Source organism: Macrotis lagotis, chromosome 1 (assembly GCF_037893015.1).
Source record: "Macrotis lagotis isolate mMagLag1 chromosome 1, bilby.v1.9.chrom.fasta, whole genome shotgun sequence".
Classification (NCBI taxonomy): Eukaryota; Metazoa; Chordata; class Mammalia; order Peramelemorphia; family Peramelidae; genus Macrotis; species Macrotis lagotis.
The window spans coordinates 804775142-804797180 of record NC_133658.1 but is presented as its reverse complement, the minus strand read 5'-3'; the positions used below and the strand labels follow the sequence as shown (position 1 = coordinate 804797180).

Here is a 22039-nt window from a genome sequence, read left to right as displayed (position 1 = left end):
TCTCCCTAGGTTTCAGTTTTCTTGTCTGCATTGGAACTACTCACTCTTTAGAATGGTTTGCTCACTTCAACCTACCCTCACTGACAGGTCTAGGTTCCCAAAGAAATCCTATCACCACTCAGCTCTCCACTGCAGGCAAACTCTCAGGCCCTAGGGGTAACCCTATGGTAAATGAATATACTCACCCTAATCACTATCATAAGCTCTTGAGTTTTCATTTATAAAAACTGAACCCAACACAATGATACATTAGATGTTAAATATAATCATTTACTTAATAAGGAATAAGGTAAAAGCAATAGTAATTACATCACAGATACTCACTAAAGGTATATGTATAGGAATATTAAATACTTTACAATCCACACATAAACCTGCAATATATTCTCCTAGATAATCAGTATATATACTCTCCAAGATACTCAGTATCCATGGGGAAAAGTGAAAACAGAAAACCAGCAGAGAAAAGAATTAGAAATAATTAACTCAGCTCTGAAATTGTAAACTTCAGTATCTTCTTTCTATTTAAGGAACTGTCCTTAAAAGTTCCTTGAAGGGTGGCTCCATGGCTGGGGCAGCTCCATGGCTGGGGTGGCTAGGTGACACAGTGGACAGAGCACTGGCCCTGGAGTCTGGAGTACCTGAGTTCAAATCCAGACTCAGACACTTAATAATTACCTAGCTGTGTGGCCTTGGGCAAGCCACTTAACCCCATTTGCCTTGCAAAAAAAAAAAAAAGTTCCTTGATGACTAGCTTCTCTGCTGAACAGATTCTTCCACTAAAATTAATTAATCCACATTGTTTTTTTTTACGAACACCTCACTGGGTATGTCTGACTAAACTAGTAAATCTATGGGAGACTGCTATCAAGCTGTTCCCTATTATCTTCAACGTAACTGTAGTAACCAGCATGTCCAGTTTCAGACTTAGTTCATTCTCTTCAGTTGACATTTTGTTACACTCTTAAAGTGACAGCCTTCATTGTAGAGTTGGCAAAAGCCTCTCCAACTTTGCTCCTTTTCTTCTTCTCCTTCACCTCTCAGAAGCAAATGAAGACAATGCAGAAAAGTGATATTTGTTCTTCATTCTCAAAGAAGACTGACATCAGGAAAGTGATGTTATGAAAAGAACATGAATTGGATTTGATTGAGGGGATACTGCAAAGTCACCAGCCTCACCTTCTTCTCCAGAGGATCCTAGTCCGGTGACTAAATATGAATCAAGATGACTGAAGATGTCTCTGGATAAAGGGTAAGCAGGGTTAAGTGACTTGCCCAAGGTCATAGAGTTAGTGTCAAATGTTTGAGGCCATATTCGAACTCCCATCCTTCCTACTCCAAAGCCAGTACTCTATCTACTGCACCAATATCTTTTTCTTCTCATCAGAAAAATCATACTAGAGAGAAGAGGATATAGTCTGTTCTCTTGGAACAGCAATAGGTAGAAATAGAGAACATACTGTTTTCTTATTAGACAAACAGTATGCTTGACAGAGAAAAGGATTACCTCTCTTTCCTCTTATCTTTCTTGGGTTCCTAGAATTCAGAACCTATCATATTGCTCCCCTTATCCCATCTCAGCTCAATATACACCACTGACTCCCTGTTTTCTCCAGGAGCAAATATAAAACACTCTTAACTTAGTCCCTTCTTACCTTTTCAGTATTCCTATAACTTATTCCCTAACATGTACACAATCCTCCTGTTTGTTCCACAATTAAGACACGCTATCTCTTGGCTCTAGATATTCTCTGGCTGTGCCTGATACCTTGAACACTCTCCTTCCTCTTCTCTATTGACCTCCTTCCTTGGTTTCCTTTAGGTCTCAATTAAAATCTCATCCTCCTCAGGAAGTCTTCCTCATCCCCTCTTAATTTTAATGCATTCCCTCTCTTAATTATTTCATATTTAACCCATATATAGCTTGCTATGAATAGCTCTATTTGCATGTTGAATCCCTCATTAAATTGTAAGTTCCTTGAGGTCAGGTATTATCTTTTGCTCTTTTTGTATCTTAAGCACTTATAGTACCAGGCTTATAGTAGGGCCTAATAAAGGTATATTGATTAGTTGATTCAGACTCAGTTCTTTCTGCAAACAATTGTCTTGGCTTATGGTTGGTAATTGAATTTTCATTTTCTATCCCTGAACAGGTAAATTATTTGTTTTATATCATAGAATAGTTCTGATGTCTATATTTCCCCTGTTATTAAGCTAAAGCTCTCTAATTCTTCATATGCAAATCACTGAAGGTTAATGTATTCATTGACTCCCATGTTCTACGGCTTGTCACACTCAATTGGGTAATTGCTGTCTCAGAATTCTGAACAAAACAACTATAGGAACTTCTTTTCTTGGAATTCTGAGAAGATCTACATTCCAGACAAACTGTCAAGACAGACAATTCAGCAACAACCCTTTCTCAAGGCCAGCTTATGTACAAACAAATGAACTGTCAAAGATCTTTCCTTTACATGTAAAATGGGGGGGGGGGGCAGGGTTAGACTAAAGTTCTAGCATTTTCTATCCCTAACATAGTATTTCAGTTAGTATTTCCCATAGGCATACTGGTCTTCAAATCAATACTCTTCCTTTCAACAAAGATCTTAACCAAAGGAAACCATATATTCTGGAAAGTCCATTATTAATGGCTTCATCACAGTGACTGACTAATGCAAAGGCTAAGTAGCTATCCAATTCAACACACATTTGCTAAGCACCCACTTTTCATGCATAAAATGCATGAGTACATAAATGAAAATGCATAAAATACAAAAACTGAAAACAATATAGTCCCTGACCTCAAAGAGCTTATGATTTATTAAGGGAAATAAGATACATACAAAAGAATAGAAGGTAGAATGTGATATAGTAAAAGCTAGAAAATACCCCCTCCCTTGCCATCACTATTTTCTCATTTGAATAAGTGGAAAATGGAAATATATCTGCCACAAGGGATAACATACATCCATGATAATAGCTGAGGTTGGTAACCTAGAAAATCTGAACACAGTTGGAGATAGGGAGAGGGAAGAGGGGAAAGAGGCCTGCAAAAAAAAATTATATTAACTTAAACAGAATTCTTGAAGGCATTTTTTTGACCCTCATCTTACACTGAAAGTTGGTATCAAAACTGATCATGCTACAGTGACAAAAGAATATGGAGGAAAAGAGTAAAATATCTCCTTCATTTTCCTCCCATTTGAGCAAAAGGGAAACAAAAGGGGAGTAATAGACTTGTGAAGAAAGGACTGTCAATGAAATCTATACTCAAGTAATATAGATAACTATGAGGCTTTACATATTTTTCAATATTCTAGGATTTCTATTCCCTCTTTTTTATGAAACTTTTCTCTGAATTTTAATTATTGGTCCTCTGGACTCATTGCATTGATCAATGTATTGATAATTTCCTGGGTCATTGTATTGATCCATCCTGATAGGGAAGTGATGGACTCAAGATACAGAAGGAGATACACATTTTGAGTTCGTTTTGTTTGGCTAGGCATATTTCTTTTTTTTTTAGATTTTTTTCAAGGCAATGGGTTTAGGTGGCTTGCCCAAGGCTAGGTAATTATTAAGTGTCTGAGGTTAGGTATATTTCTTACAAAAGTTTTCTTTTTCAGGGGCAGCTGGGTGGCATAGTGGATAAAGCACCGGCCCTGGAGTCAGAAGTACCTGGGTTCAAATCTGGTCTCAGACACTTAATAATTACCTATCTGTGTGGCCTTGGGCAAGCCACTTAACCCCGTTTGCCTTGCAAAAACCTAAAAAAAAAAGTTTTCTTTTTCTTTTTCTATGGGAGGGAGAGAAAACAAATGTTTATTTACTGAAAAAAAAATACCTAACAAAATGATGGGGAGGAGGGGGCTTTCTTCTGCATTATCATGTACTTGAAAGTAGGGAGTTGTACTATGCAGTTGGTTCCCCAGGTTTCTTGCATGGGCATTATGAGCCAATATAATGAGAAAATGCCCCCAAAATTATTGAGTCCTTTATCATGAAAGAGTCTCTGACATAAGAGTTTTCTGGGGTTGAATATTTATCATTTTGTATTTGTGGAACCTCAATCTCAGTATTATTCTTAGAAAATATTTGGACATTATAGACCTAGTAGGCAGTACCTAATGAGAAGAGTATGCACCAAGGATATACTTTTATTGTACATTAGATCTGTGCATTGAATTGAATTCTGAGAAACACAAAATGCCATTTAAAGGACCTGCAGATTGTTTTAGGTTCTCTGAATAAATGGAGAGTAGTGGATTAGAAAATCAAGAGAAGATCATTACTACTTTATGTGCATTTTCTAAGGCAATAAATAGGGCCTTTGAAATCTCTTAAAGATTTTGGGGTAATAGGGTATAGGATGGCACTTGGACTTATAAATCTTACCTCAGATTCTCAGTTCTAAAAGAGACTGGCTTCTTTCTTCGAGAAAAAAAAAGAATGATGACAGGCAAGATTATTAGGGAGGAAGAGTTCCCTACCAGCCCTGAAAATGGTTCTGCCAAATTTGCAATTATGTGAGAAAAAGCTGTTAAACTGTTCATAAACCAGATAATCCTCTTAGGTATTTACTCCCAAGAAAGTCAAAGACAAACAAAGATCCATATAGATCAAGGTATTCATAGCAACACTTTGTACAGCAGCACAAAAGTGAAAACAATGGAGTGCCCATGTTGAGAAATAGTTGAACAAACTGTGATATGTGAATGTAATGGGATATTATTAAAATGTAATAAATGATGACTAGAGTATTCAAAGAAATATAGTAAGTCTTGTATTAGGGGTAGCTAGATGGTACAGTAGATAGAGCACTGACTGACCCTGGTGTCAGGAGGACCTGAGTTCAAATCCAACTGACACTTGACATTTCTAGCTATGTGACTCTAGACAAGTCACTTAACCTAATTATCATGCCAAAAAAAAAGACTTGTATTACTGATGCAGAGTGGAGAAAATAGAACCAAAATAACATTATGTGTATATATATATGTATATGCAAATATAATGACTATAATATAAATGCAAATGATATTTAAAAGCCACAAAATTGTGATAAATTGCAGTGATACATCTTACTCCTTAAGAACAAATGATTACAAAAAAAAAGAACAAATGATTAAGGATACTTCTTTCCTCTCAATTTAAGAGACAGAGGACTGTGGTTATGAAATGTTCTATACCACCAGGGTTGTTTTGACATTTGATTTTTGCTTTACTACTTTTCTTTATAAGATAAGACTTTATGGAAGTGGAGGTATGTTGGAAAATGACCTTGGTATAAAAAAACAAAAGGAATGGATAAAACTTTTTTTCAAATGTTTATCATCCATAGTTATAAATCTTTATCCAAGAATTGAAACATTATAACTTCCTCTGAGTGAATCCCCTAGAGGAAGTTGTCATTATTCTCAGGATATATTGTTGCCCCCTAGAAGATGAGAAATTTATACCCTAGTTGACATTATGTTTCTGAGAAGTTTCAAAAGTGACAGGACAAGTGACAAGCGGCTAGAAAGATTGTATTTCCTATGTGAATCTTTATACAAATGTATTTCTTTCAAAGAACATATTGTTGAATTCTGCTTTCTAATTTTCATTAAACATTTTCATTTTATGAGTGAATTCATCATGTTTATATCCACACTTATGATAATGTGTATCTCCCCATTTTATTCTTTTATGCTTTTCTTCTCTGTTCATCACCCACATTACAAAAGGAGTAGATAGAAAATGTGTGTTCAGTACACATAGTACTCTAAGCTTGATTCAGCTTTCTTCTCCGATGCCCCTCTTCTCTTTCCTTTATGAAGATCTCCACCACAGGTTCTTACCCTTTCTTTCCTTTTAAAACTTTCTTGACAATGCATTTATCTGTTGTTATTTTTTTGCTTATATTACAAAATGTATAAGTTCTACTTGGAGCTAAGTTCTAAGTTCTTTTTATCCACAAAGGGTTGACAACCTACCATAGAATCAGAGAGACCTAGCTACATGTTGATTCCTGTTTTCTCCTCCTGGACAGTCAGGCCCTATCTTTGTTGGATCTAGCATGACTTCCAGAAATATAGCCAAAGGGTAACACCATACCTAGCTGCAGGGCAGCTAGATGGTGTGGTGGGTGGAGCGCCAGTCCTGAAGTCAGGAGGAATTGAGTTCAAATGACAATGACAAGCTGTGTAACCTTGGGCAACTCACATTGCCTCACATCCAGGACCATCTCCAGTCATCCTGATTCATATCTGGCCTCTGCACCCAGGCCAGAGCCTGGAGGAGAAAGTGAGGCTGATGACTTAGCACAACAACCCCTCACTCAAATCCAATTCATGTGCCTGTCATGGCATTAATCTCCCTGATGTCATGGTCTTCTTTGAAAATGAAGGACAAGGGGTGGCTAGGTGACGCAGTGTAAAAAGCACCGGCCCTGGAGTCAGGAGTACCTGGGTTCAAATCCAGTCTCAGACACTTAATAATTACCTAGCTGTGTGGCCTTGGGCAAGCCACTTAAACCCATTTGCCTTGCAAAAACCTAAAAAAAGAAAAAAATGAAGGACAAGCAAACTAGGAGATCAAGGAATAGTGTAACCTGTCAGACCTATGGAAAGGGAAAAAGTTTATGACCAAGGAAGAGGTGGAGAACATCATTAAAAATAAACTAGATAATTCTAAGTATAATAAATTAAAAAGCTTTTGCACAAACAAAAGCACTGTAACCAAGTTCAAAAGAAATATAGTAAATTGGGAAACAATTTTTATAACTAGTATTTCTGACAAAGGAATCATTTCTAAAATATATGGAGAAATGAGTTAAATTTTTAAAAAGAACAAGCCATTCCCCAATTGACAAATGGCCAAAGGATATGCAGAGGCAATTTACAAATGAAGAAATCAATGTGATCCAAAGTCACATGAAAAACAGCTCTAAATCATTACTGATTAGAGAAATACAAATTAAAGCATCTCTGAGGTACTATCTCATACCTCTCAGACTGGCCATTATGACCAGAAAAGACAGTGATCAATGTTGGAAGGGATGTGAGAAATCTGGGACACTAATATGTTGTTAGTGGAGCTGTGAACTCATCCAACCTTTCTGTAGAGAAATTTGGAATTTCCCCCAAAAGGCGATAAAAATGTGCATACCCTTTGATCCAGCAATACCACTGGTTCTATACCCTGAAGAGATTATGAAAAAGGGTAAAAACATCACCTGTACAAAAATATTCATAGTAGCTCTGTTTGTAGTGGCAACGAATTGGAAATTGAGTGAATGTCCATCAACTAGGGAATGGCTTAGGAAACTGTGGTATATGTATGTCATGGAACACTACTGTTCTATTAGAAACCAGGAGGGATGGAAATTCAGGGAAACCTGGAGGGATCTACCTGAACTGATGCTGAGTGAGATGAGCAGAACCAGAAAAACATTGTATACCCTAACAGCAACATGGGGTTGATGGTCAGTCTTAATGGACTTGCTCATTCCATCAGTGCAACCATCAGGGACAATTTTAGGGTATCTGTGATGGAAAATACCATCTGTATACAAAGAAAGAACTGTGGAATTTAAACAAAGACCAAAGACTATTACCTTTAATTTAAAAAAAAACTTATCCTATTATGTAATTTTGCTATCTCTAATATTTTGTTTTTTCCTTAAGGATATGATTTCTCTTTCAACACATTCAATTTTGATCAATGTATAGCATGGAAACAATGTATAGACTATCACTGCCTTCTATGGGGAGTGGTGGGGGGAGGGAAACAAGATTAGGGGGAAAAATTGTAAAATTCAGAGAACAATTTAAAAAAAAAGAAAATGAATGTCAAACATTATATTTATACCTAGCTGCAGATCCCCTTCTAAAACCAAATGTTGTTCCTGCTCCATGGGCTAGAAAAAATGACTGTGTTTTCTCTTTGGATTTCCTAGTGAATACTCCATCTGGTGCTCTTCCCAATTACTCAAGTAGAAAAGGGGGGGGGGGAAATAAATATCCTACTCAATAGAGATAAAGACAAAGAACAAGAAGAAATCTAGGTCTGTTATAAAAAAATTGAGCCAGAGGTCACTTTCAGCAGGGGAAACCAGAGAAGGTCTCCTGGAGGATATTACCTTTGTGTGGAGCCTGAGGAAAGAAATGAATTTCAACAGGCAAAATAGTGGGGGTATAGGGACTGGGAGCAGACATGCTCAATTCATGCATGCAGCTAAGAGAGGAAAGTACAAGGTAGGGGGAAAAACTAGTAATTCTGTTAATTAGGTAAACTATATAGCACATAAAAGGGAGTGATATGAGATAATGAAAGGTAAATTCATAAAAACTGAATCAGATAATAGAGGTTATTATATTTTCTTATTGCACATTGTCTAGATGTCTTTTGTCTCCATCTCATTCCACTTTGCATTATATTCATGAAACAGTGACTAGAATTGGAATTGTTTGGAGAAGGCAACTTTGCATGTTCTCTCTCCTTTGAATGGAACTCCTCTCTCTCAACTCTTCAGATAATGAAAAAATTCTAGTTAGTAAGTGAAGATACTAAAATTCTACTTTCTACTCTCAATTGACTAGAAATACCTCAAAACTCATGGGCTCACTTCTATTCTCCCTCTCTGCCACCTTACCTATGATTTAACTCCTAGAGGATCAATGATCATCTCCATGCAGGTGATTCTCAAATCTTTATGTTCAGCTCTAGTCTTTTTCCTATAATCTAGTCCATATCACCCACATCTCCAGGTGATTGTCCCATAGGTATTTCAAACTGTGTCCAAAATAGAACTCATCATATTCTTCCCCAATAGTACCCCTCTTCTGAACTTTCTGTTTCTATTATTCACCCAATTATTCCAGTTCCCAATTTTGTCCTCATCCTCTACTCTTGTGTCCAAGTAACTGTGGAGTCTTGTTGATCCTATCTCTATGACATTTCTCACATCTATCCTCTTCTCTCCATCGATATGACCATGAGTCTAGTTCAAGATTACATTACTTCTTAATTGGACTATTGTAAATCTCCTAATTGGGGGCAGCTAGGTGATGCAATAGATAGAGCGCTGACCCTGTAGTCAGGAGGGCCTGAGTTCAAATTCAGCCTCAGACACTTAATAATTGCCTAGCTGTGTGACCTTGGGCAAGTCACTTAAACCCATTACCTTAAATAAGAGTTTTAAAAGAGAGGGTAAATCTCCAAATTTTGTCTCTCCTCTTTCCAATCTATTCATCACATAGCTACCAAAGTGATATTTCTAAATCCTTAGTCTGACCATGTCACTCTCCTGCTCAAACTTCAGTATCTCCCTATTTCTCCTAGAATGAACACAAACTACTTTGTTTAGCATTTAAAACCTGAATCCAACCTTCCTTACAACCTTATTCTATATTATTCTCCTTCACACATACTTCTTTAAAATCCAATTAATCTGTTCTTTTTTTTTTTGTTTCTCTACATCCTTTCATCTCCAGGATCTATAACTCAAAACAAGTTGACCCCTATGCTTTGAACACAGTCCTTGCTTACCTCTCCTTTCTAGTTTTCTTCAAAGCTCAACTCAAATCCCATTAACCTTTTCCTAATGCCCTCCTCATTCCCACCTCAGCTTTAAAAAACCATACCTTAAAAAAGTCAAGGTCTCCCACTGCATCCAAGTCCTGCCTTACATCTTGACCCTAAACTCTGATGACTGGAAGAGAGGGTGAGACTTTTATGACTTTGTTCAACTCTTTCTCACCTAAATCCAATTCAGTTGCAAGTCAAGAACGTCATTCTAGTGGAGTCATTGTTCCTCATCAACAAAGGACAAACAACAACATCCATCTCTGCTAGATGGTGTATTGATAAAACACTGGCCTTGGAGTCAGAAGGACTGGAGTTTTGAATCCAGACTCTGACACTTGACACTAAGTAGCTATGTGACCTTAGGCAAGTCAGTTAACACTGATTGTCTCACCTTCAGGATCCTCTCCAGTCATCCTGATTCATATCTGGCCACTGGACCCAGATGACTCTGGAGGAGAAAATAAGGCTGGTGACTTAGCACAGCACCCCCTCACTCAAATCCAATTCATGTGCTTGCCATGGCATCACCTCCTGGATGTCATGGTCCTCGCATCATGATAAAGTCCTCCCTCTGATTCAAATTGGCAAATAGCTTAACTTCTCAGTGTTCTAAGCAGCTCTCCAAGACTAAATTACAGGGAAGGGTGCTGACCTACAGTGGTAGAGGGAGTTTCCTCACTCAGAAGTGGCCTAGAGTCATAAAGTCCAGGGTGTAATCCTTAACTCTATTCTGTCCCTATAAGTGGGGATAGAATCTTCTAATCACTTTGCATCTGCTGCCCTGCCTGCTTTCAACTCTCCAGAATAAAATGCCCCTCCCAGGATAAACTCAACTCCTCTCTAATCCCAAAAACCTCCTCAAGAGGAGGAAGAGAGGAAGGAATTATTGAACTGCATAATCTCTAATTATACACTCATAAGACATTTGAGCTGGAAGAGACCTCAGAGGTCATCTAATTTGACACTCCCATTTAAATGTTTTGGTGTGAACTTGATCATCAAAAAACATTTGAAGAATATGAAGAAAAAAGCAGGACGGTATACAAACTGATAAGCTGCTATTACATATAATTTAATTTTTAAAATGTGTATTACAGTTAACAAAATAATGGCAAAGTTGCCCTCTTTTGTCACTTCACAAATGTCTTCATTTTTTGTATTTTTTAAAATTTCTATTATTCTACTGATGCTCATTTGGGAGGAGGGGGAATCTTTGTCACTAGTCATTAACTTACATTCCCTCTATAAAAGTCCATTTGTAGGGGGCGGCTAAGGTGGTGCAGTGGCTAGAGCACCGGCCTTGGAGTCAGGAGTACCTGAGTTCAAATCCGGTCTCAGACACTTAATAATTACCTGTGTGGCCTTGGGCAAGCCACTTAACCCCATCGCCTTGCAAAAAAAAAAAAAAAAAAAACAGGAAAAAAAAAAGAATGAGGGGCAGCTAAGTGGTGCAGTGGATAGAGGACCTGAGTTCAAGAAATAACATTAATTAATCATAATAATAATAATAGCTACCTAGCTGTGTGGCCTTGGACAGGTCACTTACCAAAAAAGGCAAAACCAAAGAATCAGAGTGACTTGCTAGGGCTCTGAAGTTGCCTTTAAACCCGGGTCTTCGTGCCACTAGCTGCGGGATACGGAGCCTTCGGGGCGTCCTCACCGAAGCCACGCGAGAACGCGGCGCTGGGGGCGGGGCCTCCGGGGCTCTGTCTGCGGTCCGCAGGCCCAGGAGGCGGGGCGGGGGCGGGGCTTCACCGTGGGAGCTGTCCAAAAGGTCGCGGCGGCCGCGTCCCGAAGGGCTTCCGGGTCGACCGGAAGCGCCGCGGCGGTGTAGCGGGGGGGGGGGGGGGAGGTCAGTCCTCGCTCCCGACTTTGTGAGTCCTTCCGCGGACGAGCCCCGACATGAGGGAGCGCAGGACCTAAAGGAAGAGGCTCAACGTCTCTGGGCTTTTTTTGGAGTCGGGAAAGCCGGCCTTAACCCGACCCTGAGACCAGGGCCGACTTTGGGCGGAAGTCCCGCCCCGGCTTCCGGCTTCCCGTTCCGCCTCCCCCGCCGCTCCGGGCCGGACCTTCTCGAAGGCGGAACCTCCGCGCCGCGGCGGCGGACGCTGCGCGCCGGGGGGGACGCCTCGGCCCGGCGCACCCGGCCGTGCCCTTCAGCTCCCCCGAAGGCGGCGGCGGCGGCGACATGAGCGTGAGGCCCAACTCCGTCCCGCTGCAGTTCCTGCCCGACGAGGCCCGCGGCCTGCCGCCGCCCAAGCTGACGGACCCGCGCGTGCTGTACGCGGGCTTCATGGGCTACTGCGCGGGCTTGTTGGACAACCTGCTGAATCGGCGGCCCGTGGCGACCGCGGGTGAGGGCCCGGGGGGCGGGGGGCCGAGCGCGCCCCAGGCGGAGGCGCGCCGGAGGGAGAAGCGCTGCCGGGGCCCGGGGGTCTGCCGCGAGGCGGGCGCGGAGAGGCCTCCCCGCCCCGGGCGGCGCCGGCAGAGCGCTCAGCCAGCTCCTCCGGCTCATTTGACAGATGAGGAAACTGAGGCAGGCGCCCCCCCGCCCCTCACTCCAGCCGCATGACCAGCTCGCTGCGCTGGGCTCTGGCCCGCTCCCCTTGGGCTTCCCAGGCTGCGAAGAGCGTGACTTTCCCATCCTAGGGGCTGCAGTCAGCCGGCATTGATGAACTCCCCGCCCTAGAGTTGATGGAGTAGGGGGGCGGTAGACCTAAGCTCTAGGAAAACTATTTTGTCAACTGAGTAAAGGATAGGTTGGAGAAAGGAAAGAGTAGAAGCAGGGAGACTAATGGGAAGGCTACTGCAGTGGTCTAGTCATGAGGTGTCTGGGAGTGCAGAGAAAGGGCAAATGAGCCTTGGTGACTGGGAAAGACCGGGTTTGAGGGAAAAGAGCCTGAGTTTGAAATGACTGGATGTTTATATGTACAAATCATCTGCAAAGAGAGGATCATTAATTCCATAGGAGCTGAAGAGATGACTGAGATAGAATCAAGGGAAATTAATACAAGTCCTGAACAGAGATTGAGCATGATGCGGATGAAGATCCACTAAAAGAGACTGAAGAATAGTCAGACAGGTAGGAGGAGAATCAGGAAAGTATATTGTCACCGATGCCTAGAGAGGGGAAATATCCAGGAGAAGAGGGTCACATATTGCAGGGAGGTCAAGAAAGACAAGAACTGAGGAAATTTGTCCATTAGAATTGGCCAAAAAATAATTTGGAACTTTGGAAAAGGCAGTTTTCCTTTGAATGATAAGATTGGAAGCCAAACTGCATAGAACTTAAAAAAAGGAAGTAGAGGTAACCTAGTGAAGACAACTTGCTCAAGGAATTTAACTGGAAAGGGAAAGAGACAAATGTCAATGGTTAGTAGGAAAGTAAAGGTTTTCAAGAATGTGGAAGACAGGTATTTTTACACAATGAGAAAGGACATAATAGCTATCTCTTGAATATAAGAGATTGAGGATAATCATAAGAGATTGGAAAAGATGGAAGGAGGATTTTTCTTGGTAAGGAAAAGGGCCTTTTCATCTGATAGCCAAATGAAAGACCAAGTGAGGGAAAAGCATCTGAGTGATTGATGCATGACCAGGAGGAGGATCATCCTCATTCTCTCACTTATTTTCAATCTCTCCCTCTCTCCCAACAGCTTTTCTGCTACATACAACATGCCCATGTCTCTGCTTATCCTCAAAAAAATAAACCTTCACTTAATTCTTCCATCCCCACTGACTGACATCCCATTACTCTCCTGCATTTTGTGGCTAGATCCCCTGAGAAGGTTATCTAAAATAGGTGCTTCCATTTCCTCTCTTCTTACTCTCTTTAACTCCTTTAAATCTGATTCCTAAACTCATCATTCAATCAAAACTGCTCTCTCCATAGTTACTAATAATCTCTTTTTTTTGCAGAATAAACAACTAGCTTTATTTTTTTAATTTTTATTGAACTTTAGAATTTTTCCCCTAATCTCACTTCTCCCCCCCCAGAAGGCAGTCTGATAGTCTTTACATTGTTTCCATGCTATACATTGATCAAAATTTAATGTGTTGAGAGAAAAATCTTATCTTAAAGGAAAAAATAAAAGAGATAGCAAAATTACATAAGATAACTTTTTTTTTAATGAAAGGTATCTTTGGTCTTTCTTCACAATTCTTTCTTTGCATATAGGTGTATTCTCCATCACAGATACCCTAAAATTGTCCCTGATTGTTGCACTGATGGAATGAACAAGCCCATTAAGATTGACCATCAACCCCATGTTGCTTTTAGGGTGTACAGTGTCCTTCTCGTTCTGCTCATCTCAGCATCAGTTTATGCAAATCCTTCCAGACTTCCCTGAATTCCCATCCCTTCTGGTTTCTAATTAAACAGTAGTTTGCCATCACATACATACTCCACAATTTGTTCAACCATTCCGCAATTGATGGACATTCACTCAGTTTCCATTCTTTGCCACCACAAACAGAGCTACTATGAATATTTTTGTACAAGTGATTTTTTTTACCCTTTTTCATTATCTCTTCAGGGTGTAGACCCAGTAGTGGTATTGCTGGATCAAAGGGTATGCACATGTTTGTTGCCCTTTGGGGGTAATTCCAAATTGCTCTCCAGAAAGGCAGGATGAGCTCACAGTTCCACCAACAATGTATTAGTGTCCCAGATTTCTCACATGCCTTCCAACATTGATCATTATCCTTTCTGGTCATATTGGCCAGTCTGAGAGGTGTGAGATAGTACCTCAGATGCTTTAATTTGCATTTCTCTAATCAGTAATCATTTAGAACAATTTTTCATGTGGCTGTGAATCACTTTGATTTCATCTGTAAATTGCCTCTGCATATCCTTTAGCCATTTGTCAATTGGGGAATGGCTTGTTTTTTAAAAAAAATTTGACTCGGTTCTCCCTATATTTTAGAAATGATTCCTTTGTCAGAAATACTAGTCATAAAAATTGTTTCCCAATTTACTGTATTTCTTTTGATCTTGGTTACAGTGGTTCTGTCTGTGCAACAGCTTTTTAATTTAATATAATCAAAATTATCTAGTTTGTTTTTAATGATTTTCTCCATCTCTTCTTTGTCATTAACTTGTTCCCTTTCCATTGATCTGACAGGTAAACTATTGCTTGATCTCCTAATTTGCTTATAATATTGTCTTTTATGTCTTAATCCTGTATCCATTTTGATCTTATCTTGGTATAGTGTATGAGATGTTGGTCTAATCCAAGTTTCACTAATAATCTCTTAATTGTTAAATTCATTGACTTTTTCACAATCCTTATATTTCTTGACCTCTCTGCAGTCTTGGACACTATTAATCACCTTCCTCCATAATCTTTTTTCTAAGTTTTCAGGATACCCCTCTCCTGGTTCTCCTCTGCTCTCTCAGATTGTCTTTCTCAGTCTCTCAGTCTTCTCAGATCTTCTCCAGATTACACTTTCTAAGCACAGGGTTCTATCTTGGACCCCTATTCTCTTATTTTATAGTATTTCACTTGATGATCTTATCAGCTACCGTGAATTCAAATGATCTTTATACTGATGATTCAAAAATTGTTTTATCCAGTCTAATTTCTCTACTGATGTCCATTCTTACGTCTTCAACTGCCTAGTAGACATCTTGAACTGAATTTCCCTAGGACATCTTAAATTTGTCATATCTAAAACTGAACTCATTATCTTTCCTCCAAACTTCCAGACTTCCTTATTACTGTCAAGGGCTCCACTGCCTTCCCAATCTGCTAGACCTAAGTGTCATCTTCAACTCCTTGTTCTCTATCTCTCTCACTCATAAACCTGTTTTGCCATTCTCAGCCCCCATCCAATTTGTTACCGTGGCCTGTTGATTTCCCCTTTGCAAAAACTCTTAAATGTGCCCTCTTCTTTTTTCTGATACGACCATCACTCCAGTACAGGCCCTCATCACTTCATGTCTAAACTACTGCAATAGCCTGCTCTGATGGATCCATAGAAATCTTACTTAACATGATTTAAAACTGAACTGGTTATTTTGTCCCCCAAATCTTCCCCTTTTCTTAACTTTCCTGTTACCATCAAGGGTACTACCATCCTCCTAGTCACTTAGGCTCACAACCAAGATATCATCCTCAAACCTCAACTCCTAATTCTCAATGCATTGTCCCATCTTCAGTATCTAATGTATTGCCAGGTCCTTGTAAAGTCTACCTTTGAGGGGCAGCTAGGTGGCGCAGTAGATAAAGCACTGGCCCTGGAGTCAGGAGTACCTGGGTTCAAATCCAGTCTCAGACACTTAATAATTACCCAGCTGTGTGGCCTTGGGCAAGCCACTTAACCCCATTTGCCTTGCAAAAACCTAAAAAAAAAAAGTTTACCTTTGATCTTCCTAAAGAATAAGTGCATTCAATAACTAGTTTTTTAGCATTCATTAAAAAAAATGTTGAGCTCTAAATTCTCTTTTTCCTGAAATGGTAAGCAATTTGATATAGATTATATATGTGCTGTCATACAAAATATATTTCCATGTTAGTCATGTGGTCAAAGAAAACAAGACACCCCCCTCCCAAAAAAAAATAAAGTGAAATATAGTATTCTTCCATCTGCATTCAGACTCCATCAGTTATTACTCTGAATACAGAGCATTTTTCATCACAAGTCCTTCCGAATTGTCTTGGATCATTGAATTGCTGAGAATAGCTGTCATTCAATATTGTTATTATATACAAAACCAGATAATATTTGGTGTTCTAAGTCAATATACTGTATGTACAGTTGAGTAAGCCCCATTTCTATTTGAGTTTGACAGCATAACTGTAGATCCCTATTATCTCCAGGATCAAAGTTGGAATCCTGTCTTTGACCTTTGACTTTTAAAAACCTTCATAACCTGACCCCTTTTCAAGGGACATTTGAAAAAATGTCTAGAGGCTTTGACACAAATCCTTACTATTTCTTGAACTAGTCATACCAGTTACAGACTCTACATTTTCATTGATTGATTCAGCCTAAAAACTCACCCTCATTAAGGAGCCTTTCCTAGTTGTCATCGTCTTTTTTTTTTTTTTTGCTAAGCAAATGGGGTTAAGTGGCTTGCCCAAGGCCACACAGCTGGGTAATTATTAAGTGTCCTAGACTGGATTTGAACCCTGGCACTCCAGGGCCAGTGCTTTATCCACTGAGCCACCTAGCCGCCCCTCCTAGTCTTCTTAATGTTAGTGTCTTTGTGAGATTACATTAATCTTCCTAAAGAATAATTGCATTCAATAAACTCTAGTGCAGAGGTATCATTTTGATACCTCTGCACTAGAGTTTATTGAATGCAAACTTTTTTATTGACTTGAAAACTCCCAAATGCAACTCAAATTAAAATATAATTGGAAAATAATAAAATTATGGATCTTTAACAGAGGGAGCACGCGCACACACACACACCACTCTTAAGAAATTATTTACTTGCAGACAAATTTTGGTTAATTCCCTAAGAAATCTTGCATTTTGTAGCATTGTGACAATGAAATTCTTGTTTCTCCCCCCCCCCCCAAAAAAAAGACTCTGACCAACAATACAAACCTAAGACTTACAATTCAAAGTGACTTTAGAAATTGTTTTAATCCATCTTTCTCTTTTGCAGATGAGGAAACTAAGGCCTTCAAATGAAAGTGCTTTACCCAAACTAGGTTATGCAGACAAATGTTGGAGCAGAAATTGAAACGAGGCCTCTACTTGTGCTCTCTTTTCTCTTGCCAGTCATCTCTGCTCTCCCACACTGCCTTGTACAGCAAAGGCCCAGCAATAGAATGAATGGATGAATTGGGAGATTTTTATTCAAATGCTTTTGGAACAATGGGGGGAGGGGTGACTAGGTAATATAGTGGCATAGAGCACCTGTCCTGGAGTCAGGTGCTGAGTTCAAATCCAGCCTCAGACACTTAATAATTAGCTGTGTGACCTTGGGCAAGTCATTTAACCCCATTGTCTTAACTAATTAAGAATAATGGAGGGAAATGACTGCCATTTACCTAATTTTTTTTTGCAAGGCAGTAGGGTTAAATGACTTGCACAAGGTCACACAGCTAAAGATCAGATTTGAACTTAGGTCCTCCTGACTCTAGGGTTGGTGGTCTATCCACTGTGGCACCTTGCTGCCCCCATTTACATAATATTTAAATGCAGTTCTTTCCTCATCACAAAACCTGATTTCTACTTTTGGTTTGGATTTTTCATAAATTTCAGGTTTGCACCGCCAGTTCCTGTATATCACTTCATTCTTTTTTGTGGGATATTACCTTATTAAACGCCAGGACTTTAAGTATGCTGAAAGGGACCGTGATATGTTTCAGTATATGAAATTGCATCCAGAAGATTACCAAGAAAAAGGTATTTCAATTTTCAGGAAATGCTAAAGTTATATATTATTTAACATATATATTTGTAATTTGGGGGGTTTTTTTAGGGGGTTTTTTTTGGTGGGGTTTTTTTTGCAAGGCAGTGGGGTTAAGTGGCTTGCCCAGGGTCACACAACTAGTTAATTATTAAGTGTCTGAGGCTGGATTTGAACTCAGGTACTCCTGACTCCAGAGTTGGGCTCTATCCACTGCACCACCTAGCCACCCTGTATTTGTCATTTGTAACTACATATGAGACTAATATAAAGTATATGTCATCATAAATCATAGAAATAAAGTCCTTTAGTTCTGTCCTAGTTATATTATTTGAGCAAAGTTTTCAAAAGAATTATATAACCTAAACAACCTTGTGAAAGATTGTTTCATGTCACTACTTATAAGAAAAATGCATATTAAAACAATTCATAGGTGTGCTTCATACCCAATGAATTGTCAATATAACCAAAAGTGCAAGAATAATTAATATTGGAATTAAACATAGCCCCCCTGGATTGACCAATCAGGTCTTAGGGACAGCTTTCCTGACTTTTAGGGGGGAAAATAGCCTCCCTATATGGCAGGGCCTTATTTTATATAGTCCTCTTGAGAGGAATATTCCCACTAAAACCATATCGGGTTAATATTCCTGGTGAAGTCCTCTCAAGGTTAAGAAATATTAAAGAAAGAACAATTATTCTTAAACTATTTCTAGAAGAAAGACCTTTGTATTCCAAACAGGTGGCTCACTCTCCTAACTTTTGTTAAGACTACTTTTACTGACTACTAGAAGGATAGTAGACTTTTTCCCATGAGGAAAGAAGCTCATAGGCCTCCTCTTTGATGATAAGTAGACTGTTCCTAGACCTTGCATTCCAAGACAAGTTACAGTACTTCAATAAGACAGTTATAATCCTGTAGGTTATTCTCACCATCTAGATGGTGAGGTAATATTTTATGAAAACTTTTCAGTCTTTTCTTTGTGGCTGGGGTACATTTTCATAAGTAGAATGTAACTCTGAAGACTAACCAATGAGTCAACAAGAAAGAAAGAATAGGGAGAAGGAGGAGATGGAGTTAGGCCATATAATCTTGCTTGACTGTCAATTCAGGGCAACTCCTTGATCTTGAGTCTTAAGAGTGTGCCGTTTTCTCAAGAAAAGCCAAAATAAATTTGCTTAGTGGAGTCTTTATATGTTTTTAAGTGGGTTTTTATCCCATACACTCTTGCTAGAGCAGAAAAGAGGATGAGACTGAATTCCCTGGGAATGTAGGTTTTATTTGCATTCTGTTGGTTTGCTACTGATTTTTATCCTGAATAAATATTTTATTGTTCCAATATCTTTCCTAGCTTTTGCTAGTATGCTTATAAAAGTTATTTTAGGTCCCAGCAAATACTGAAAACTCAAAATCATTTTGGAGAATATACTACATTTGATTTAATTATCACAACACCCCTATGAAATAGGCAATGCAAATAATAGTATCCCCATTATAGGAACCCGAGATCCAGGTTATGTTTCTTGCCTCAAATCACACAGCAAATTAATGAGGGAACAAGAAATATAATCCAGGGGCGGCTAGGTGGCATAGTGGATAAAGCACTGGCCTTGGAGTCAGGAGTTACCTGGGTTCAAATCCAATCTCAAACACTTAATAATTACCTAGCTGTGTGGCCTCAGGCAAGCCATTTAACCCCATTTGCCTTGCAAAAACCTTAAAAAAAAAAAAAGAAAAGAAAAAGAAATATAATCCAGAGGTTGCAGTTATCTGGTCTGGTGTATTGTTTCTTTTTAAAATATATTGTATTAGGGGCAGCTAGGTGGTGCAGTGGATAGAGCACCAGCCCTGGAGTCAGGAGTACCTGAGTTCAAATCCAGATTTTGGATTTGAATAATATTTACCTAATATTTGAATAATAATTGCCTAGCTGTGTGGTCTTGGACAAGCCACTTAACCCATTGCCTTGTAAAAACCTAAAAAATAAAATAAAATATATAGTATTAGACAAAAATTGCTAGTCTTTAAAAAATTATTTTTAAGCTGACGATAGCAAACCAATATAAAACAGAATTTAGTATTCAGTTCTCTTTATATTTCTGTGCCTTGATGTGTATAAAGTTCTTTTGCTTCTACTTTCTTTTCATTATTTTCTGTATCTTTTGTTATGCATCATATTTAATGTTGTAATTATCCATTACCTTGATGGTCCATAATTTACTCCATTATTCCCTATTCTTGGACTTTAATGTATCCAGTTTTTTCACTATTATACCACTATCAACATCCTTGTTTACAGGCAGACAATTCTAAAATTAGAAGAAATTTCAATTATCATCTGATTTTTTTACTGGTACTTTTTGTTTTTGTATCCCATTCTTTTCCAGAGCTATTCCTCTCATCTAATAGGCATTTCCTTAAGAAAAATAATTAAAGGGGGCAGCTAGGTGGTGCAGTGGATAGAGCACCGGCCCTGGGGTCAGGAGTACCTGAGTTCAAATTCAGTCTCAGACACTTAATAATTACCTAGCTGTGTGGCCTTGAGCAAGCCATTTAACCCCATTTGCCTTGCAAAAACTAAAAAAAGAAAAATAATTTAAAAAGAAAGGGTGGGGCAAGGAAAATCTTATAAAATCACCCAAATATCAACAAAGTTCCCCTCTTAACTGAAGGAAGTAAATATGCCTTAACTCTTTTCTGGAATTAGAATTAGACATCATTCAATTTTGTTATTTTTCCATTTGCTTTATTATAGTGATTGTATGTATTATTTTCCTGAATCAGCTTCAGTTTTTCTAAGTTACCTAATGTTTCACTAAATTTGTCTCTTGTGCTGATGTAGTAACATTCCATCAAATTCATGTACCACAATTTGTATAGCTGTTGATCAGGCAAATTAGCTCCTCACTTTTCACAGAAAGGGACTCAGGTCCTACAAAGATCTAATCACTAACTACAAGGTATCACAGCCTGGCATGAGTTCCTGATTTGAGTGTTTTGTTCTTTTACATAACATCTTTAGAATTGATTTACAGGAACAACATTGTGGGATTAGTGGTTTCATTAGTTTGAGAAAGCTAAAAGGCCAGTTTAAAATCTGGTGCAGATACTTTGACGTACCATAGTTCTGAACAGCTGATGGCTTTGAGCCATTTATTTTGGAAACCAGAGCTCAGACCGTTGATGTTGCCTGACTGCTTGCCCCTCTCCTCTTTCTCTTCCCCTCTGTGTTCCTCACAGAAGCACTATAGTCATTCTCATAGCCTGACTGCAGCCCCAATCTCATATTCTATAGGGAAGCAACAGCAAAGTCTTTCTAACCAATTGCTCTGGAAAATTTCTGAGTGACACCTTTAAATATGTGTATCCTGTCAATAGTAAATATGTTCGGTGAAAATTTAAACTAGACTCCGAAAATATTTGAAGTACTCACCTTATAATATCCTTTTCTTTTGTAGAAAAGAAAACTTTTGCTGAAATTCTTGAAGACTTTCATCCAGTTCGCTGAAACTTCTCACTGCCTGTTTTTTTTTCTTTCCCAAGAGCTTTTGTTGATGAACTCAATGGGATGTATTTCTAATATATCTCAAATTCATGTGTAATGAAAAAATTAAGGTCTTATAATTAAATGAGTGACATAAATATGTGGACTATTTCAGTCATCCATCCTCTTACATGGGTTCTGCTTAGTACATATGGGCAAAGTGTAGGAGTAAGATGTTGGGCATAATTCTGTTTGGGTTACAAAAGGCACCTTGCCAGACTCCAAGTGTCTTCTCAGTTTCTAGGGCCTGAGCTGAAAGGACATCCTTAAAAGTTACTCAGAAAAAACTGCACCTTTGTGGTGGAAAGACTGTTCTACAAAGCTGAGATGAGCTGAGATTGACCAGGACACCCACCCCCCCCCCCCCAGCTTTCATTAAGTTCTTGTGGTGTCCTAACACTTGACAAAGCACTGGGGATAAAAAGAAAAGCAAAAACATGGTCCTTACCCTCAGGGAGCTCACGTTCTAATGGAAGAGTTTGTTGTTGTTGTTGTTCAATTGTTTCAGTCTTGTGACTCCTTGGGACCCCACTTGGGATTTTCTAGGCCAAGACAC

General features: G+C 39.1%; 1 protein-coding gene and 1 long non-coding RNA gene across 5 annotated transcripts in view; one reads left to right on the top strand and one right to left on the bottom strand.

Moving 5' to 3' along the window:
- The window catches only part of LOC141508395 (uncharacterized), a 52572-nt gene extending 41353 nt beyond the window's left edge, over window positions 1–11219 (bottom strand). For 2 of the 4 annotated variants that reach the window (XR_012474400.1, XR_012474401.1), the window contains exons 1-2: window positions 11117–11219; window positions 9962–10018 (exon numbers count right to left, since the gene is read on the bottom strand). This is a non-coding gene — a long non-coding RNA (uncharacterized LOC141508395). The remainder of the gene's footprint in view (window positions 1–9961; window positions 10019–11116) is intronic. The other 2 variants (XR_012474399.1, XR_012474398.1) reach the window with 1 other exon arrangement.
- A 170-nt stretch (window positions 11220–11389) lies between these two features.
- On the top strand, window positions 11390–21581 carry NDUFC2 (NADH:ubiquinone oxidoreductase subunit C2). Its single transcript, XM_074216971.1, has 3 exons — window positions 11390–11924; window positions 17791–17934; window positions 21398–21581. Exons 1-3 carry the CDS (start codon window positions 11759–11761, stop codon window positions 21445–21447), a joined length of 360 nt encoding a protein of 119 aa, XP_074073072.1. The 5' UTR covers window positions 11390–11758; the 3' UTR covers window positions 21448–21581.
- Window positions 21582–22039: the final 458 nt, after the last annotated feature.

Coding starts and splice junctions, on each gene's coding strand:
- NDUFC2 (XM_074216971.1), top strand. CDS start 11,759: ATGAGCGTGAGGCCCAACTCCGTCCCGCTGCAGTTCCTGCCCGACGAG. Junction 11,925..17,790: donor GCGGCCCGTGGCGACCGCGG/GTGAGGGCCCGG, acceptor CATAAATTTCAG/GTTTGCACCGCCAGTTCCTG. Junction 17,935..21,397: donor AGAAGATTACCAAGAAAAAG/GTATTTCAATTT, acceptor TTTCTTTTGTAG/AAAAGAAAACTTTTGCTGAA.